This window comes from Heptranchias perlo, chromosome 35, assembly GCF_035084215.1.
Source record: "Heptranchias perlo isolate sHepPer1 chromosome 35, sHepPer1.hap1, whole genome shotgun sequence".
Lineage (NCBI taxonomy): Eukaryota > Metazoa > Chordata > Chondrichthyes > Hexanchiformes > Hexanchidae > Heptranchias > Heptranchias perlo.
The window spans coordinates 20,133,687-20,154,568 of record NC_090359.1 but is presented as its reverse complement, the minus strand read 5'-3'; the positions used below and the strand labels follow the sequence as shown (position 1 = coordinate 20,154,568).

At 49.7% G+C, this 20,882-nt stretch overlaps 1 protein-coding gene across 10 annotated transcripts in view; it reads left to right on the top strand.

Moving 5' to 3' along the window:
* Positions 1–20,882, top strand: part of chd3 (chromodomain helicase DNA binding protein 3) — a 110,399-nt gene that overhangs the window by 15,937 nt on the left and 73,580 nt on the right. For 5 of the 10 annotated variants that reach the window (XM_067972027.1, XM_067972029.1, XM_067972025.1 and 2 more), the window contains exons 3-10: positions 2,780–2,917; positions 8,276–8,452; positions 9,725–9,846; positions 12,701–12,945; positions 13,823–13,950; positions 15,512–15,650; positions 18,693–18,868; positions 20,046–20,297. In XM_067972027.1, the coding sequence (XP_067828128.1) occupies positions 2,780–2,917; positions 8,276–8,452; positions 9,725–9,846; positions 12,701–12,945; positions 13,823–13,950; positions 15,512–15,650; positions 18,693–18,868; positions 20,046–20,297 (1,377 nt within the window). The remainder of the gene's footprint in view (positions 1–2,779; positions 2,918–8,275; positions 8,453–9,724; positions 9,847–12,700; positions 12,946–13,822; positions 13,951–15,511; positions 15,651–18,692; positions 18,869–20,045; positions 20,298–20,882) is intronic. The other 5 variants (XM_067972028.1, XM_067972034.1, XM_067972026.1 and 2 more) reach the window with 3 other exon arrangements.

Genomic DNA, 20,882 nt, shown 5'->3' with positions numbered 1-20,882 from the left:
ACAGATGTGTCATGTTGCGATGAGCATACTGAGGTGTTGAAGATGGCAAGGCCTGTTAACATCAATTCATATTGTGTGTGATGAATGTTAAAGTTGTGTCACCAGACCGTTTGTGGGGTGCCAGTCTCGCCGTCCCCGACGGACAGGCACTCGAGGGTGTGGCTGAACTCCAGTGCCTCCTGCTGTGCGTCTGTGAGGACCACTACTTGTTGTGGCCCCCACTCCAGTCCTCGCCCTCTCGCATGCATTTTGCACTCTCTCTTCTGCTAGAAGGGGACAAAGAACAGACGTGTGAGTGAAGGTGAAGTGGCCAACCGATGAATGCATTGCTTTGGGTGAGGCTGACCGTGAAAGAGATGCGTCAGAGGATGAGTATGAGACAGAGCCATCACATTGGATGAGGATTGGGGTGAGTGGTAGTGGGGAGGTGAGGAAGTGCTGGTAAGTTGAGGATGAGCCTTAAGTGGGTGTGAGGAGTGATGTGATAGAGTGGTCTCGGCTGTGCAGAATGAGTTGGGGGGTGGGGGCGGTGATGTGGAACACGGAATGTAGGAGAATGAGTAAATGTTCTCACTTTTGCTGACCTAGTTAGGTCATTAAAGTGCACTGGATCCAGGTGCGGGAGATGTTGCTGCTGCTGCTGGTGACCTCCTCTTCCACCTCGAATCAGGCCTCCTTGGTGGCAGAGGCAGGGCACTTCCTCCCGTCTGTGGGGTAAAACACGTCCCTCCTTCTTCTCACCCCGTCCAGTAGCACCTGGAGTGAGGCATCATTAAACCTTGGAGCAGCCTTGTCCCTGTGCTGCTCCTTTGTGGTCTGTGGGTGTTTGCTGCAGCAAAAGCCTTTGGAGCAATGGCCCTTTAAATAGAGCTCCTCCAGCTGACAGCCTGTGATGCGGGTGCGCAGTCTGCCCACTGCGCAGCTTTCCGACAGCAAACCCGGAAGCCACGTTAAGTGGCACCAATTGAATTGCGATCGTATGGGAACGGACATTTTTTATTGGTCGGGTTACCCATGTGCCCATTCACTTCCTCTCCCCCACTGCCATCCTGCCTCCCCGCTAATATCGGGGTCTTTGTGTCCTCCTCACAGCTTACTTTCCCACCTAGCTTTGGATACATTACACTCGGTCCCTTCATCTAAGTCATTAATACAGATTGTTAATAGCTGAGGCCCCAGCTCTGATCCTTGAGGCACCCCATTAGTAACAGCCTGCCAACCTGAGAATGACCCGTTTATCCCCACTCTCTGTTTTCTGTCCTTTAACCAATCCTCAACCCATGCTAATATATTACTCCCATCCCCATGAGCCCTAATCTTGTGTAACAATCTTTTATGTGGCACCTTATCGAATGCCTTTTGAAAATCCAAATATACTACATCCACTGGTTCCCCTTTATCTACCCTAATAGTTACATCCTCAAAAAGCTCTAATGAATTTGTCAAACACTATTTCCCTTTCATAGAACCATGTTGACTCTGCCTAATCATATTATGATTTTCTAAGTGCCCTGTTACCATTTCCTTAATAATGGATTCCAGCATTTTCCCGACGACCGATATCAGGCTAAGTGGCCTGTAGTTCCCTGTTTTCTCTCTCCCTCCCTTCTTGAATAGTGGGGTAACATCTGCTACCTTCCAATCCACTGGGACCGTTCCAGAATCTAGGGAATTCTGGAAGATCATAACCAATGCATCCACTATCTCTGCAGCCACCTCTTTTAGAACCCTCTGATGTAGGCCATCAGGTCCAGGGGATTTGTCGGCTTTTAGTCCCATTTGTTTATCCAGTACTTTTTCTCCAGTGATCTTAATTGTTTTAAGTTCCTCACTCTCATTCACCCCTTGGTTCCCCACTATTTCTGGTATGCTTTTTGTGTCTTCTACTGTGAAGACAGGTACAAAATATTTATTTAACACATCTGCCATTTCCTGATTTTCCCCCCCCATTATAATTTCTCCTCTCTCAGCCTCTAAGGGACCAACGTTTACTTTTGCTACTCTCTTCCTTTTTACAGATGGTGTGGGAAGTAGAAAAAGAAGAGCTTGCATTTATACAGCGCCTTTCAGGACCTTCCAAAGCGCTTTACAGCCAATGAATTACTTTTTTTGTGATGTAGGAAACGTGGCAGCCAATTTGCTCACAGCAAGATCCCACAAACAACAATGTGATAATGACCAGATAATCCGTTTTTTTTTTAAAGTGGTGTTGGTCGAGGGATAAATTTTGGCCAGGTCACCGGGGAGAACTTCCCTGCTCTTCAAAATAGTGGCCGTGGGATCTTTCACGTCCACCTGAGAGGGCAGACAGGGCCTCAGTTTTAACGTCTCGGCCGAAAAATGGCACCTCCGACAGTGCAGCACTGGGAGAGTGGGTCTGGATTTTGTGCTCGAGTCTCTGGAGTGAGGACTCGAACCCATGGCCTCGGACTCTGAGCCATATTTTCGGCTTAAAATTCTGCTGCTTCTGGTGTGAAACATCTTAAAAATTACAAGAGAAGGGAATTTAAAACCACGGCAACTGATTTAACCAATGCATCCACTGTCTCTGCAGCCACCTCTTTTAGAACCCTTGGATGTAGGCCATTAGGTCCAGAGGATTTGTCGGCTTTTAGTCCCATTAGTTTGTCCAGTACTTTTTCTCTCGTGATAGTAATTGTTTTAAGTTCCTCACTCTCATTTAGATGTTAGATTTTGCCTGGCTGCTTTTTAATATATTATTTTTTTTTAACGCCCCCCCTCCCCGATTTGTTTCCCCCTTTTCTTTGTCTCCCCACAGGAACCGCTCACCCCCATGCAGCCCTCTCCAGCCGCGAGGGCGGGACGGTCTGGGCCGCGGACCTCGCGACGACTGCCGTCAGTGCCACTCGGTGACCGGCCGGTGGGAGGGGCCCCAGCCCCGGGGCGGACCAAATACGTCAGTATAACGCTACGATCGTCACGTGTTAGACGCAGAATTTGCCCCGGTGGCTGCCCTTTCCTTCCATTCTGGCGCTTCTACCCGGCCGAGGCTTCCTTCTGTGCACCTTGGGGTATCTGCGTTTTTAATGTGGGAAGGAGGAGAGAGAGAGAGAGAGAGAGAGAGAGAGAGCTTTGGGTTTCCTTTTGAATTTCCTCCTTTCCCTCTCCTAAAGGTGATGCGGCAGCTCCAAGACGCCTTGTGATGGGGCGGGGCGGGGGGGTCATGAGAGTTCGTAGACTGCAGCGATTAGAGTGATAGAATCACACAGCACAGATGGAGGCCGTTTGGCCCATCGTGCCTGTGCCAGCTCTTTGAAAGAGCCAACCGATGAGTCGCATTCTTTTTCCCTCCCCATAGCCCTGCAAGTTTTTCCTTTTCAAGTAGATCTCCAATTCCCCTTTACTGTTGAATCTGCTTGTGACCATCATGCTAAATCACTCAGCAAAAAGGCATTACCCCGTCCTGATGGGATAGCCCTCGCACCTCTCCGTGGCTCCAGACTCAACTATTCCAATGCTATCCTGGCCGGCTTCCCACCTTCCACCCTCTGTTAAGTTCAGTTCATCCAAAACTCTGCTGTCCGTATCCCAATTTGCACCAACTTGTATCTATCACCCCTGTGCTCGCTGACCTACATTGGCTCCCGGTCTGGCAACGTCTTGATTTTCAAATTCTCTTCCTCATGTTCAAATCCCTCCATGGCCTTGCCCCTCCCCATCTTTGTTACCTCCTCCAGCCCTACAACCCTCCAAGATCTCTGCACTCCTCCAATTCCGGCCCCTTGTGCATCCTAGATTTTAATCGCTCCACCGTTGGCGGCCGTGTCTTCCACCGTCTAGGCCCTAATCTCTGGAATTCCCTCCCTAAACCTCTCCGCCTCTCTCGCCTTTTAAGACACTCCTTTAAAACCTACCTCTTTGACCAAGCTTTTGGTCACCTGTCCTAATATCTCCTTATGTGGCTCAGTGTCAAATTTTATCTGAAAACGCTCCTGTGAAGCGCATTGGGATGTTTTGCTACGTTCAAGGCGCTGTATAAATGCCAGTTGTTGTTGGAGCTGACTGTTGGATATAGTATCCAGTGGGTCAGCAGCATGCAGGCTCCATTAAGGCAGTAACAGTACCATTGTGTGCAGTTATCTAGGATCTGGCACCGCACAATCTCTTTCAGCACTCTATTAACCTTTGCTAACAGCGCCCCCGGCATGTCAGAAACCCAAACCTGGTTCATAATTCCTGAAGGGGAGGGGGATCTGTCAGTGTTCGAGTTCTCCAGCACGCTGGAGTGATTGATTGAGCAAAGCTAGACTCTGCTGCACCATATGGTTGGCTGATCTTAGCCATGGCTACAGTCAGCGCCAGTGTACCCTGAGCTAGGGAAGGGGGAAAAGAAATCAGCCAGGGTACCTGCTCCCGATCACTCTTCTGTTATCCCTGTAAGTAAGTGTGTGTGTGTGTGCGTGTGTCTTTGTGCCTGCACAGAGAGGTCACGGCAGGACAGGATCAAGCTCTTTTGTGTGTGCCCTACCAACACTCATTGGCTAGGCTCACACATAAAGAGCGGTCGCTAGGCGCTAGAGGGCAGCCAGCTCAACTGGGACTGGATTCCGAGTGACAATGCTGAAAGGAAGGAAGGGAGGGGAGAGAATTGTTGTGGGGGATGGGAGCTTTATTTATATATATTTTTAAATGCCAGAGAACCATAGCTCATCAAAGCAGACTTTTTTTTGTTTGTTAGATGAGCCACCTGATGGATCCAGCTTGGGTGAGGTGAGAGAGAGGGGGAGGGGGAGGGGGGAGAGAGGAGAGAGGAGAGAGAGAGGAGCAAGCAGGAGGGAGGGGGGAAGAGAGAGAGGAGCAAGCAGGGGGGAGGGGAGTGAGAGAAGGAGCAAGCAGGAGGGAGGGGGAGAGAGAGAAGGAGCAAGCAGGGGGGAGGGGAGTGAGAGAAGGAGCAAGCAGGGGGGAGGGGAGTGAGAGAAGGAGCAAGCAGGGGGGAGGGGAGTGAGAGAAGGAGCAAGCAGGAGGGAGGGGAATGAGAGAAGGAGCAAGCAGGAGGGAGGGGAATGAGAGAAGGAGCAAGCAGGGGGGAGGGGAGAGAGAGAAGGAGCAAGCAGGGGGGAGGGGAGAGAGAGAAGGAGCAAGCAGGGGGGAGGGGAGTGAGAGAAGGAGCAAGCAGGAGGGAGGGGAATGAGAGAAGGAGCAAGCAGGAGGGAGGGGAATGAGAGAAGGAGCAAGCAGGGGGGAGGGGAGAGAGAGAAGGAGCAAGCAGGGGGGAGGGGAGAGAGAGAAGGAGCAAGCAGGGGGGAGGGGAGAGAGAGAAGGAGCAAGCAGGGGGAGGGGAGTGAGAAGGAGCAAGCAGGGGGGAGGGGAGTGAGGGAAGGAGCAAGCAGGGGGGAGGGGAGTGAGAGAAGGAGCAAGCAGGGGGGAGGGGAGTGAGAGAAGGAGAAAGCAGGAGGGAGGGGAGGAGCAAGCACGGGGGAGGGGAGTGAGAGAAGGAGCAAGCAGGGGGGAGGGGAGTGAGAGAAGGAGCAAGCGGGGAGGGGAGTGAGAGAAGGAGCACGCGGGGGGGAGGGGAGTGAAGGAGCAAGCAGGGGGGAGGGGAGTGAGAGAGAGAGAGGAGCAAGCAGGTGGGAGGGGAGTGAGAGAAGGAGAAAGCAGGAGGGAGGGGAGGAGCAAGCACGGGGGAGGGGAGTGAGAGAAGGAGCAAGCAGGGGGGAGGGGAGTGAGAGAAGGAGCAAGCGGGGAGGGGAGTGAGAGAAGGAGCACGCGGGGGGGAGGGGAGTGAAGGAGCAAGCAGGGGGGAGGGGAGTGAGAGAAGGAGCAAGCAGGGGGGAGGGGAGTGAGGGAAGGAGCAAGCAGGGGGCAGGGGAGTGAGGGAAGGAGCAAGCAGGGGGGAGGGGAGTGAGGGAAGGAGCAAGCAGGGGGGAGGGGAGTGAGGGAAGGAGCAAGCAGGGGGGAGGGGAGTGAGGAGGAGGAAGCAGGGGAGGGAGGGGGACGAGAGAGAGAGAGAGAAAGAAGCAGGCAACCGCCGGGTCTTCATGTGGATTAAAGGGATGCTGTGCATGGTGCCCTCCCTCTGTGACCAACACTGGAACAGAGTGTCGCTGTCAGAGCAGTTCAGCATTGGATGGCCTCTTCCTCAGCTGCCTCTGACCAGTAGTCTGTACACAACCCCCTAACCGAGGAGCAGGTAAGTAATTCATTGTTTCTGCAGACTTTGTTGAATCACGTGCAGTCGATCCACCTCAATGGAGAGGAATCATCTTTGCTGTTTACTCGTGAAACCTCGGGAGTCCCCAAATTTTGCCCTTACCCGCATGGTGCAGCAATCTCCGTACCGGCACCAAGACAAAGACGCTGCAAACAACGGGAAAGCCTGAATGTGATCTTTCTCTGGGCTTGTGAAGTTGACTTGTGTCGAGGCAGGAGGAGGCTGGTGTTGGCTAGCTGTGTCTGTTTTTCAAATCCAAGCTTTGCATCAACTGATTGCTACTCTCTGGTTTTTCTCCTTTTTTCCCCCAGCTGTTGCTGTCCTGTGTTTATTGGCCTTGATCCTTCATCTGGATTTCAGAACTTCAAAACAAAATATTGCTAACCTTTCTCGTTGACATTTTACATCTGAGTCTCCTGTTTATTCTCCCTACCAGGTCATACGCTGACTGCAGCCAGCAGGAGAGAGCACAAAATCCAGGCCGACTTACTTTCCTTTCTTTCGTTCTTTTCCTCTTTTTTTTCTCTCTCTCTCTCTCTCTCTCTCTCTCTCTCTCTCTCTCTTTTCCCCCCCCCAACCGATTCAGGGGCCAACCGTGCATGGGACTGTGTGTTAAAACACGACTGTTGTGTTGGGGTGATTCTCGTGCCAGATTGCTGTGGGAGGTATTGGATATGAGCGAACTCTAGTGCATTTCTTTCTTTTTTGTGCAGGTTTTTTAATTAATGAAATGAAAGAGCAAAGAAGAAAGAACTTGCATTTATATAGCACCTTTCACAACCTCAAGATGCCCCAGCACTTTACAGCCAATGTAGTACTTTTAAAGTGTGATCACTGTTGTAATGTAGGGAAATGGTAGATAATTTAAATCTGCTGGCAGATCCCCTGTGGTGTTGCTTGCTGTGAGTTTTATAATGGGGCATTGGCAACAAAGCGTGACGGGAAAGTGTTACAGGAAATAAGTGTGCATAGCTGATGCATCCTGTAAGTGTCAAGACTTTTAATACGTTAGCAGTAGATCTGTGGCATTGCTTACGGGGAGGCAGAGAATACATTTTTATAACAGCGGGGGTGTTATTAACAAGGCACAACAGGGAAACTTTTACAGGAAGTAAATGTCACACCTGCAGGAAGTGCGTACTATGTGCGAGATTCCTAACGTTACCAGTGAATATCCCGTGGCATTGCTCACAGTTAGTTGGAGTGAATGGTGGGTCTTTAAGCTGTGTTTGTTGTAACAGGCTGAGAGGGGTTACAGCGCCACCTCTGGACCAAGAAAGAATTACGGGCAAGAAAGTCAGGTTGTGGTAGCGTGAGCTACGTACTGCAGGCGTTACCTGTTACAGCGTGACAGCATACCTATTGTTGATCCGAGTGTTACCAATGTCACAGCGTTATGAAATCAGGGATACGGGCGTAGCAAGCTGGAAGTCTCATTTTAATGTATTTGAGAACAATGGGTTTAGAAGCTGACGATGTAGAGTGATGTATCTGTGAGTTTCACACGGTGCCAATCTCCTACCTCAATATCCATACTTACACTGTGCTAAGCTTACTGAGTTCGCTCCCCTCCCCCTCTCCTCTCTCCACCTTCTCCTGGGCTGGGAGAAAGACTGAACAGGCTGGGGCACTTTTCTCTGGAAAAGAGAAGACTGAGGGATGACCTAATAGAGGTTTTTAGGATTATGAAAGGTTTTGATAGTCTAGACGTAGAGAAGATGTTTCCACTTGTGGGGGAGACAAAAACTAGGGGCCATAAATATAAGATAATCGCTAATAAATCCAATCGGGAATTCAGGAGAAACTTCTTCACCCAGAGAGTGGTTAGAATGTGGAACTCGCTCCCACAAGGAGTAGTTGAGGTGAATAGAATAGATACATTTAAGGGGAAGCTCGATAAGCACATGAGGGAGAAAGGAACAGAAAGGTATTCTGATAGGGTGAGATGAAGTAAGGTGGGAGGAGGCTCGTGAGGAGCGTAAACAGTTGGGTCGATTGCCCTGTTTCTATGCTGTAAATTCTGTGTAATTCCTCGAGGTGAGTGATTGGCATTTTCTCACTTAAGAAATTTAAAAACCCACTTGGCCTCTGCTTTGTTCAAAGCAGGAAAGTGAGGACGAGTTGGCCTCTGAGCGGGAAGAGCCCGAGGAGAAATCGGACAGCGGCTGCAGCGACTTTGGCAAGAAAAAGAGAAAGAAACGAAAGGAGAAGAAAGAAAAGAAAATCAAGCGCCGGAAGAAGGAGCAGGGGGACGAAGATGGAGAGGAGGAAGGCCGCAAGGTAACGAATGGGTTTCACTCCTGTGTCCTCCACTTCCGTCACGCTTCTCCTCCCGACCGATCGGATCAGTGGAGCCTGCCCACCAGGAAGGGCATTGCAGCTCCTTCCCGTGAGCACCGACTCGCTCTCAGGTCACCGGTTTAACGCCTAAGCCCCCTCTGGCTCAGTGGCCATTCAGCCCCTCGAGCCTGTTCCGCCGTTCAGTTAGATCATGGCTGATCTGTATCTTAACTCCACCTGTCTGCCGTTGCTCCAGTCTCTTACCTAACAAAAATCTATCAATCTCAGTTTTGGAACTTTCAATTGACCCCCCAGCCTCAGCAGCTTTTTGGGGGAGAGAGTTCCAGATTTCCACTCCCCTTTGTGTGAAGAAGTGCTTCCTGACATCACCCCTGAACGGCCGAGCTCTAATTTTAAGATTGCACCCCTTGTTCTGGACTCCCCCCACCAGAGGAAATAGTTTCTCCGTATCTACCCTATCGAATCCTTTTTATCATTTTTAAATATCTCGATCAGATCACCCCTCAATCTCCTGTACGCAGGGGAATACAAACCAAGTTTATGCAACCCATCCTCATAATTTAACCCTCTAAGCCTCAGTCTCATCATACAAGTGCTTGGAAATGCAGAGCCACCTTGCTTAATTCACCTTGGAGTTGTTCCTTCCCTGACAGCCTAATGGGTTAGGAAGCTGTACTGACTCTGGTTCAGTGACTGAGTGCGTGCTGAATTAGTGGAGAGTGGCTGGGGCTACCGATGGCTTCAGGAGAAAAGCAAAATCAAGGGGATACTGGACCTCCAAAAAGGGGAGGAAACATAATGTTTAATTTTTGTGGGATTGAGGATTTGGACACTTGAGCGGCTCGAGCACCAATCTGATGCGACTGAGGTACGGGATAGGGGTTCGTGACCTTGGGCCGTGTTCCCATGGAGAATCATGAGGGGTTTTGAAAGAGTAGAGAGGGAGAAATGGTTTCCAGTGGCAGGAGGGTCGGTAACCAGAGGACACAGATTTAAGGTAATTGGCAAAAGAACCAGAGGAGGAGACGAGAATTTTTTTTTAAACACAACAAGTAGTTACGATCTGGAATGCGCTGGTGGAAGCAGATTCAGTGGTAACTTTTAAAAGGTGAATTGGATAAATACTTAAAGGGAAGATATTTGCAGAGCTATGGGGAAAGAGCAGGGGAGTGGGACTAGTTGGATAGCCGGCGGCCACCTCCTGTGCTGTATGATTAGATGATTCTATGACTCTTTCTCTCTCTCTAACAGGCTGAACCGAAGACCTCTGCCCGTCTACTGGAGGACTGGGGGCTGGAAGATGTGGACCACGTATTCACAGAGGACGACTATCGCACTTTAACTAACTACAAGACCTTCAGCCAGTTTATGAGGTGAGCTGGGAGGGAGCAGTCCTATATTGCTGGGTGGGTGGGGGGGGTAGGCAGTTGTTAAAAGAAAATAAAAGCTCACATTCTATTTATGTCTCTGAAACATCACTAAGCGCTTCGTTTGCTCTGAATTGCGGTGACTGTTGTTGGTGGCCATTTTTGCACAGCAAGATCCCAAAGATGTTGGTTGAGGAAGGATTGTTGGCCCGGATACTGGGTTGAGCTCCCCCGCTCTTCATCAAGTAGCACCACAGGATCTTTTAATGTCCCACTGAACCATTGCAACAGACAGACGGGGGCCTTGGATTAATGTCTCATCCGAAAGACGGCACCTCCGACAGTGCTGCACCTCCGACAGTACTGCACTGGGGCATCAGCCTGGATTGCGTGCTCGAGTCCTAATGTTCTCCATTTCTAGCACTTTCTGCTATTGCTAGAAATGTTGGGCTAAATTTGGGAATCCTGTGCGCAAAATTCAGTTTTGTTCTTAAAACTCCGATGACAGCTCTTTGGAGCCCTGTTTGTGTTGAGCATAAACAAAATTCCCTGTGAATTCTACAGTCACATTCCTGATATTTTCCTGTCATCACCACTGTCGCCAGCATCGTCATCATTACCACCAACAACACTATCACCATCGTCACCACCATCACCGCCATCACCGCCATCACACCACCAACACCGCCATCACCACCACCGACACAGCCATGACCACCACCAACACTGTGATCACCATCACCACCACCACCACCACTATCTTCATCATCACTGTAAGCCGTTGTCATCCCTTTTCCTGTTCCTAAAATACCTGATCACTAGATACACGCTCGTTAAGCCAGTCCAACTCGTTAATCCAGAAGGAACCTGCAGACTTTCTCCCCTTTTCCTTCTCCACCGCTGCCCCCACCCCTGATCACAGAATCCAGTAGTTCCTTAAATGATTAAGGCTTTTGCCCCCCCAACCTACCCAGATGTCCATTCCATGTGTGGATCACTCTCTTTATGAAGAATATTTTGACATCAGTCTCAGTGTTGCCTCTCGTTAGCTTGAATGTGGCAGGAAGCAAAGGATAATGGTCGACGGGTGTTTTTGCGACTGGAAGGCTGTTTCCAGTTTGATGCCGCACAGCTCGGTACTCGGTCCTTTGCTTTTTGTGGTATACATTAACAATTTGGACTTAAACATTGGGGGCATGATTTAAGAAATTTGGGGATACACAAAGATAGGCTGTGTGGTTGATGGTGAGGAGGAAAGCTGTAGACTGCAGGAAGATATCAATGGACTGGTCAGATGGGCAGAAAAGTGGCAAATGGAGTTCAATCCGGAGAAATGTGAGAATGCATTTGGGGAGAGCAAACAAGGCAAGGGAGTACACAATAAATGGGAGGATACTGAGAGGTGTAGAGGAAGTGAGGGATCTTGGAATGCATGTCCACAGATCCCTGAAGGTAGCATGACAGGTAGATAAGGTGGTTGAGAAGGAATATGGAATACTTTCCTTTATTAGCCGAGGCATAGAATATAAGAGCAGGGAGGTTATGCTGGAACTGCATAAAACACTAGTTAGGCCACAGCTTGAGTACTGCGCACAGTTCTGGTCACCACATTACAGGAAGGATGTAATTGCACTAGAGAGGGTGCAGAGGAGATTTACGAGGATGTTGCCAGGACTGGAGAATTTTAGCTACGATGAAAGATTGGATAGGCTGGGGTTGTTTTCCTTGGAACAGAAGAAGCTGAGGGGTGATTTGATTGAGGTGTACAAAATTATGAGGGGCCTAGATAGAGTGAATAGGAAGGATCTATTTCCCTTAGTGGAGAGGTCAATAACCAGGGGGCATAGATTTACATTGATTGGTAGAAGGATTAGAGCGGAAATGAGGAAAAATGTTTTCACCCGGAGAGTGGTGGGGATCTGGAACTCACTGCCTGAGAGGGTGGTAGAGGCAGAAACCCTCAACTCATTTAAAAAAAAATACCTGGATGTGCACCTGAAGAGCCGTGATCTGCGGACCAAATGCGGGAAAGTGGGATTGGGCTGGGTGGCTCGTTTCTCAGCCGGCGCGGACACGATGGGCCGAATGGCCTCCTTCTGTGCCTTAAATTTTCTATGATTCGATGCGTGGCCCCTTGTCCTACAACAACTTGCATTTATACAGCGCCTTTAACGTAGTGAAACGTCCCAAAGCTGGAGCCTGTACTCGGGGTGTAATCTGACCAGTGCGCCTTGTGGTTTAAGCCCGATTTGCCCTCTGCTGTTCTGGCTACCTAGTTCAGCATGATGTGTTTAAAAAAAAAATCATGGAATCTTGCAGCGCAGAAGGAGTTCGTTTGGCCCATCGTGCCTGTGCTGGCTCTTTGAAAGAGCTTATCCAATTAGTTCCACTCCCTCCCCACCCCCCCCCACCCCCCCATAGCCCTGCAAATGTCTCCTTTTCAAGGAGATATCCAAACTCCCTTTTGAAAATTACTATTGAATTTGCTTCCACCGCCCTTTCAGACAGCGCATTTTAGATCATGACAACTCGCTGGGTAAAAGAAATTCTCCTCATCTTCCCCCTCTGGTTCTTTTGCCGATTATCTTAAATCTGTGTTTAAAATGATGGCACGAGCTCCTCGTAGATGCATTTAAGGGCAGGCTAGATAAATACATGAGGGAGAAAGGAATAGAAGGATATGCTGATAGGGTGAGATGAAGTAGGGAGGGAGGAGGCTTGTGTGGAGCATAAACACCGGGATAGATCTGATGGGCCGAATGGTGTGTTTCTGTGCTGTACATTTGATGTAGTTCTACATTTAACAGGGGATGATTTTATCTCTGATGTGCACTAACGTAAATATGTTTTTGAACTCTAGGCCCCTCATTGCCAAGAAAAACCCCAAGATTCCAATGTCCAAAATGATGACGATCCTTGGCGCCAAATGGAGGGAGTTCAGTGCCAACAGCCCGTTCAAGGGGTCAGCAGCGGCGGTGGCGGCGGCGGCAGCAGCAGCGGCGGTGGCGGCCGTGGTGGAACAGGTGTCGGCCGGCGCCTCCTCGGGGACTCTCTCCACGCTGCCAGCCCCTCCCGTCCGCAAGGCCAAGACCAAAGAGGGCAAAGGTGAGTGGTGGGTCGGGGGAGCTCGAGCGCTCTCGGCCACCTGCCCCAGTCCGAGGGAGACGAAAACACGCGTGAAAATCGCAATGGAAGACCAAATCAGTCAGTCTGGTCTGTCCCGTGTAGACGTGGGTCAGACCGCGTACACCAGTCTGCCTCCTTGCCCTCTCCTTTTCTCCGTTCCCCCCCCCTCACCCCAACCACCACCCATCCTATTCCAAGAAAGACTTGCGTTTATACAGAACCTTTCATGACCTCAGGACGTCCCAAAGCACTTTACAGCCAATGAAGTACCTTTTTGAAGTGCAGTCGCTGTTGTAATGTAAGGAATGTGGCAGTCAATTTGCGCTCAGCAAGATCCCACAAACAGCAATGTGATAATGACCAGATAATCTATTATAGTGATGTTGTTTGAGGGATAAATATTGGCCAAGACACTGGGGGGAACTCCCCTGCTCTTTGAAATAGTGGCTGTGGGATCTTTTACGTCCACCCAAGAGGGCAGACGGTGCCTCGGTTTAATGTCTCATCCAAAAGACGGCACCTCCGACAGTGCGGTACTGGCACTGGATTATGAGCTCAAGTCTTTGGAGTGGGACTTGAACCCACGAACCTTTTGACTCAGGCGAGAGTGCGATCGACTGAGCCACGACTGACACTATTCTAAAGGTCGATGACCGACTCTCTGCAAAAAGAAATGCTTCCTGGCATACTGCTAACGGCACGGACTAGGGATCAAGTACCTGGGTCTGTCTAGCCCGGTACCATGTGGGACGATCACTATTCACTCGCGCAGTCACCAGGGTCGTGGGGTGGGTGGGGCGCGGGTAGAAGGGAGGAGCAGCAGCCATTATTAAAATGCCCATTCTTGTGGCGGCAGGTCCTGGAGCGAAGAAGAGGAGCAAGAGCCCGAGGATCCCGGAAGGGAAGAAGAAAAAGAGGAAGAAGATGGCTCTCTTGAAAATCAAGCTGGGTATAATGGGGTCAAAGAGGAAGAAAAGCTCCTCGGTAAGTGTCAGACCGTTTGCATTCCTGGTCGGGTGCCAGGCCCATTGCCTTTAGTCTTTCGCATGAACCATCCTGTTTTGCAGTGTGGGGGGGGTGGGGGAGTGTACTGGTGGGTACAAGTCAATCACTGTAACACTGGGGTACAGTACTGGTGGGTACAGGTCAATCACTGTAACACTGGGGTACAGTACTGGTGGGTACAGGTCAATCACTGTAATACTGGGGTACAGTACTGGTGGGTACAGGTCAATCACTGGACTACTGGGGTACAGATCAATCACTAATACTGAGGTACAGTACTGGTGGGTACAGGTCAATCACTAACACTGGGGTACAGTACTGGTGGGTACAGGTCAATCACTGTATAACACTGGGGTACAGTAATGGTGGGTACAGGTCAATCACTGTATAACACTGGGGTACAGTACTGGTGGGTACAGGTCAATCACTGTATAACACTGGGGTACAGTACTGGTGGGTACAGGTCAATCACTAACACTGGGGTACAGTACTGGTGGGTACAGGTCAATCACTAACACTGGGGTACAGTACTGGTGGGTACAGGTCAATCACTAACACTGGGGTACAGTACTGGTGGGTACAGATCAATCACTGTAATATTGGGGTACAGTACTGGTGGGTACAGGTCTGTCACTGTATAACACTGGGGTACAGTACTGGTGGGTACAGATCTGTTACTGGGATACAGTACTGGTGGGTACAGGTCTGTCACTGTATAATGCTGGGGTACAGTGTTGGGTACAGGCCTGTCACTGTATAAAGCTGGGGTGCAGTACTGGTGGGTACAGGTCTGTCACTGTATAACACTGGGGTACAGTACTGGTGGGTACAGGTCTGTCACTGTATAACACTGGGGTACAGTACTGGTGGGTACAGGTCTGTCACTGTATAACACTGGGGTACAGTGGTGGGTACAGGCCTGTCACTGTATAACACTGGGGTACAGTACTGGTGGGTACAGGTCTGTCTCTGTATAACACTGGGGTACAGTACTGGTGGGTACAGGTCTGACACTGTATAACACTGGGGTACAGTACTGGTGGGTACAGGTCTGTCACTGTATAACACTGGGGTACAGTACTGGTGGGTACAGGTCTATCACTGTATAACACTGGGGTACAGTACTGGTGGGCTGTTTTAACAGATCACGATTGAGACTTTTGTACCTGATGCTTAGTATCACTGGAAATGTGCAATACCTGGGAGATTGGAAAGCTGTGCGTTGAAGTGATGTTGTATTGTGACGTGCCCTTAGGCAAACCACAATCTCCACTTGTGGTTTCTGTGACAGAGTCTGTCTCCACGTGCGGTCTGAGTGGCCCTCGGGCGAGAAGCCTCGTTTCTCCTTTCAGACTGCGTGTCACAGTCTCATTCCCCTGGCCTACTTAACCAAAAAACAAGACCCCGAAAGAGATCTGTTGTATGCGTTGGTGGGGCCCTCCTCTAAAGCACAGACTAAAGCACAAGGCTTTATTTAGTCACGGGCGGGCTGACTGCAGCATAGCCTCCATCTTAAAATGCCACCGTTGTGCTCTTTCAGAGTGACGAGGCGGACTTGGACGGGGAATCTGATTTCGACGACACCAGCGTGCACAGCTCCTCTATACGATCCGACAGCTCGGCCGGGCCGCTGAAGAAAGTAAAACTGAAAGTGAGAGCTTGCCGAAAGAAGAGAAAGAGTAAGTGTGTCGTGGTGACTAATGCAGGTTATTCGGGGCTGAAGAGGGTTAAATTACGAGGTCAGTTTGCATAAACATGGCTTGTATCCCCCCTGAGTATAGGAGATTAATGGGGTGATCCGATCGTGCTGTTTAAATTGATTAAAGGATTCGAGAGGGTCGATCGAGAGAAACTATTTCCTCTGGTGGGGGGAGGCCAGAACAAGGGGGCATAACCTTAAAATTAGAGCCAGGCCGTTCAGGGGTGATGTCAGGAAGCACTTCTTCACACAAAGCGGGAGTGGGAATCTGGAACTCTGTCCCCCCGACAGGCTGTGGATGCTGGGGGTCAGTTAGAGCTTTCCAGACTGAGATGGATGGATTTTTGTTGGTTAAGGGTATCAAGGATAATGGAGTTGAGGTGCAGATCAGCCAGGATCTAATCGAATGGTGGAACAGGCTCAAGGAGCTGAATGGCCCTCCTCCTGTTTCTATCTTCCCTTCGGCCATGTTAGCCTCTGTGGGGTTGCCAGTGCGTCTCATTTTTTTTTAGAATGGATTGGCATCGTTGGGGGTAGGGGTTGGGTTTGCCAGTCTGTGGGTTGCCTGAGAGTTAACAGGAAGTGTAGGGGCGGGAAGTGAGCCTGCCTCTTTCGGCTCACTCACCCCTCCTGGTATAATGACATTACGAAAGCGATTGGTCAAGTTAACTCAGGCAAATGCTTCAACGTAATGAAGGGTTCAAATCCCAGGGGCCACGGGTTTAAAAATTACAGTAAGGGGGGGGATGTCTGGGGGGGAGATTTTACAGCCAAAGGTGAATTCAGTTGTGGAACAGGTTACCAGCGAGAGCATGTCGAAACAGACTAAATGAGCAAGAGGCAATTAGATGCATTTCTGAAGGGAAAAGAGTGAAAGTTGGGAAGGAGTTAGATGAGGGACGTGTGCGAAGAGGAGAAAGTTGTGGGGATGAAGTTGTTTGGTTTTCCTGTTCCTAAAACAATCTTTGCCCAGTCGTGGAGTTGATGGAAGCAGAGATCAGGGTTTGGAGGTCAGCATGGAACTGAACAATTGTATGCCCTCTCTCCCTCTTGGTGCCTAAAGCTATGAATTTCCAGCGGCTAAAGATTTCAATCTCAGAAAATGTACGTTTGTTCTTTTGTAACAAGTACTGTGCCCTCACCTTCTAATCATAGAATGTTCCAGCAGTGAAACGGGCCATTCGGCCCATCAGTTCTGTGCCGGTGCTTTTCTCCACATCGGTCCCCTAGTTTGATTCCACTCTCCTGCTCCCTCCTCACATCCTTTAATATCCCACCCAGTCTAATCCCATTCTCCTGCACCCTCCCCACACCCTTTAATATCCCACACAGTCTAATCCCACTCTCCTGCTCCCTCCCCACATCGTTTAATATCCCACCCAGTCTAATTCCACTCTCCTGCACCCTCCCCATACCCTTTAATATCCCATACAGTCCAATCCCACTCTCCTACTCGCTCTCCATACCCTTTAATATCCCACCCAGTCTAATTCTACTCTCCTACTCACTCTCCATACCCTTTAATATCCCACCCAGTCTAATCCCACTCTCCTACTCACTCTCCATACCCTTTAATATCCCACCCAGTCTAATCCCACTCTCCTACTCACTCTCCATACCCTTTAATATCCCACCCAGTCTAATTCTACTCTCCTACTCACTCTCCATACCCTTTAATATCCCACCCAGTCTAATCCCACTCTCCTACTCACTCTCCATACCCTTTAATATCCCACCCAGTCTAATCCCACTCTCCTACTCACTCTCCATACCCTTTAATATCCCACCCAGTCTAATTCTACTCTCCTACTCACTCTCCATACCCTTTAATATCCCACCCAGTCTAATCCCACTCTCCTACTCACTCTCCATACCCTTTAATATCCCACCCAGTCTAATTCCACTCTCCTACTCACTCTCCATACCCTTTAATATCTCACACAGTCTAATCCCACTCTCCTGCTCCCTCCCCACACCCTTTAATATCCCACACAATCTAATCCTACTCTCCTGCTCCCTCCCCACACCCTTTAATATTCCTCTTTTTCAAGCAACTATCTAATTCTCTTTTATAGGAAGTTATGGATTCTGCTTCAACCACGGTTTGTGGCAGAGAATTCCACATCCTACCCACTCTCTGGAAAGAAATGTTTTCTAACATTCCCTTTGATTCTTTTTAATTATCTTAAATTTTTGCCTACTCATTATCATCTCCCGGACTAATAGAAACTGTCTCTCATCGTTTTTTTCTTCATAATGCTTGATAATCTTGAAGCCCCCTTATCAGGTCACTCACTAACCGTCTGCTAAGTACTCGAGTCTATCAACATAACTGTAACCACCCTTTTCCTGATAACATCTCAGTGAGCCTGCCCTCCACCTTTTCTATTGCTTTTATATCCTTCCTGTAATAATGGGGTGCCCAAACTATACAGAATGCAGCTCGTTTCCTACCCAAAACGAGACTGTGTCTGTTCCAGAGAACCCCAAAATCTGACCTCAGGTGACCTCCAGGAGTCATCCCCTCCCTCATTATTAAAAATATCACATGAGTAATGTTATATTAAACTCCTAATTAATCATTCGACTCCCTTACCCCCATCGACCAGCGTTAACACTACATTTTACACTGAGTTAAATCAAGGCCCCGTCTGCCCTCTCAGGCGGGCGTAAGGAATCCCATGGCTACTGTTTTGAAGAAGAGCAGGGGCATTCTTCCCAGTGTCCTGGCCAATATTTATCCCTCGACCAACATCACTAAAAACAGATTATCTGGTCATTATCACGTTGCTATTTGTGGGATCTTGCTGTGCACAAATTGGCTGCTGTGTTTCCTACATTACAACAGTGGCTACATTTCAAAAAAAGTACTTCATTGTCTGTGAAGCACTTTGGACACCTTGAGGCTGTGAAAGGCGCTGTATAAATGCAAGTCTGTCTTTACGTTTATTTTTTCCCCTCAGCCTGGGTTGGGTTCCGGATGATCGACTTTAACTAACTCTTAACCTGCTCGTTTCTGTAGTTGTTGGTGAGGATGAGGCGGATGGGTACGAGACTGATCACCAGGATTACTGCGAGGTCTGTCAGCAGGGAGGAGAGATCATCTTGTGCGATACCTGCCCCAGAGCTTATCACTTGGTCTGCCTGGATCCAGAGCTGGACAAAGCCCCTGAAGGAAAGTGGAGCTGCCCACACTGTGTGAGTACTGCTTGCTCGTATAGTGAGCACTCAAACCATCCCCAGACGGAACAGACTGGATGACAGCCACTGCTCAATTAAAGAACGAATGATATTATAACATTAACTGGTCCCGCACGGTAGCCTGCCTAGTGGCTGTAGACACAAATGCTTGCTCCCCATTCCTTACCCAGTTGGTACTGGATGTTAATGGTGTTCGCATTGAGCTCAGTGGTTTATTTAACTCCCCCGGTGGCTCCATTGTGCAATGACCAGCTACACAGACCAGGAAGATCCCAGCTTCGGTTCCCGCTGATAAATTAACTGGTCTGGACCGGGTGGTGCGATGGGTGCTGCGGTTCACCTCAGTGCCATTGGGCTGCAGAGAGAGGGGTGGGGGCGCAGGGAAACCAGCCAAGGTTCCCGCTCCTGATTGCTAGCTAGCCCGCGCAAAGTGCACCTGTATTGGACGTTGGCTCGCGATGCCCTCTACTGCTGAATAGCCCGCCACCACTCGCTGTCCAGGCTCTCACGTGAGGAACGGCCGCTCTGGCGACGTACTGGAGAGAACCAAAATGGTTATTCCACTAAATATCACGGAGGTCAGGCAGGGTGAGGGGTGGGGACGGAAAACTGGTGGCAGGTGGTGGGCCGCCCATCATTGAAGATCGGGCGGGGCGTGTAACAGGTGGTCGATCCGCTATCGCCGGCTTTCTGCCCCTGCCCACCGAAATTAAAAACGGAATGAATATTGACACCACTGTCTGGGCCAATGAGTTGGAAGCGGGGATGGGACTTGTGCTTTTAATTGAGAGTTTCTGAACTTGAGACCTAAACTACAACAAAACAGAAATCATGACTGAAACCACAGCAACGTCTCCCGATAAAAGCAGGATTATTTCTCCAGCAAAATCCAGTGAGTGGAGGATAGCGACGTAATACAAATTATGTGCGTAAAATCAATCCCAGTCACTTACAGCAGTGCGGTAGCCAGGCATGATTGACTGGGGAATTGCCCAATCATCTCCATTCTGGCTGGGACTTGTGGTGTCACTATATACAGCCATTTAAAAATGAACCCTCCCCCTCCCCCCATCGTGCGTATGTTACATCGAAGGCAAACATCGAAAAAGTGAAAGGTAAAACTCGTGTTTGGGTATTCTCCGCTTTTAACGAGTCCCGCTCTGTGTTCCTTTAGGAGAAAGAAGGCATTCAATGGGAAGCGAAGGACGAGGAGGAAGAAGAGGAAGAGGAGGAGGAGGACGAGGAAGAAATGGAGGTGGGGGCTGAGCGGGAGGAAGAGGACGATCACATGGAGTACTGCAGGGTCTGTAAAGATGGCGGAGAGCTGCTGTGCTGTGACACCTGTCCGTCCTCCTACCACATTCACTGCCTCAACCCACCACTTCCAGAAATCCCCAATGGGGAGTGGCTCTGCCCTCGTTGTACGGTGAGTTCCTTCCTCATCGAACGTTAAATATATTTTGGGGGGAGGGTCGGGTGGGGAGGGGCCTTTTTAAAAATTCAGTCTCGGGTTGTGGGCGTCGCTGGCGAGGCCGGCATTTATTGCCCATCCCTAGTTGCCCCTTGAGAAGGTGGTGGTGAGCCGCCGCCTTGAACCGCTGCAGTCCGTGTGGTGAAGGTGCTCCTACAAGTGTTGCTAGGGAGGGAGTTCCAGGATTTGGACCCAGCGATCATGAAGGAACGGCTGATATGTGTCCATGTTGGGATGTTGCGAGACTTGGAGGGGGACTTGGAGGTGATGGTGTTCCCATGTGCCTGTCTAAGGCCTTCTGCCTCCTCTTCCTTCTGGTGGTGCTTAAATTTTCCAGACTGACTCCCAATCAGCACCAAGAACGCGGGTAAAGCAGCCGCCCCTGGTGAGTTTATCCAGCACGCCTTTTAGAGCAGGAGGGTTGCCGGTTCTGTGTTGAGTGAGCTGATCTCAGCCTGGCTGCGCTATGGGGGCTACAGTTGATTTTGAGTGTCCCCTTGGGTTGGGGCAGGGAATTTATATATTTTTTTTAAAAAACCG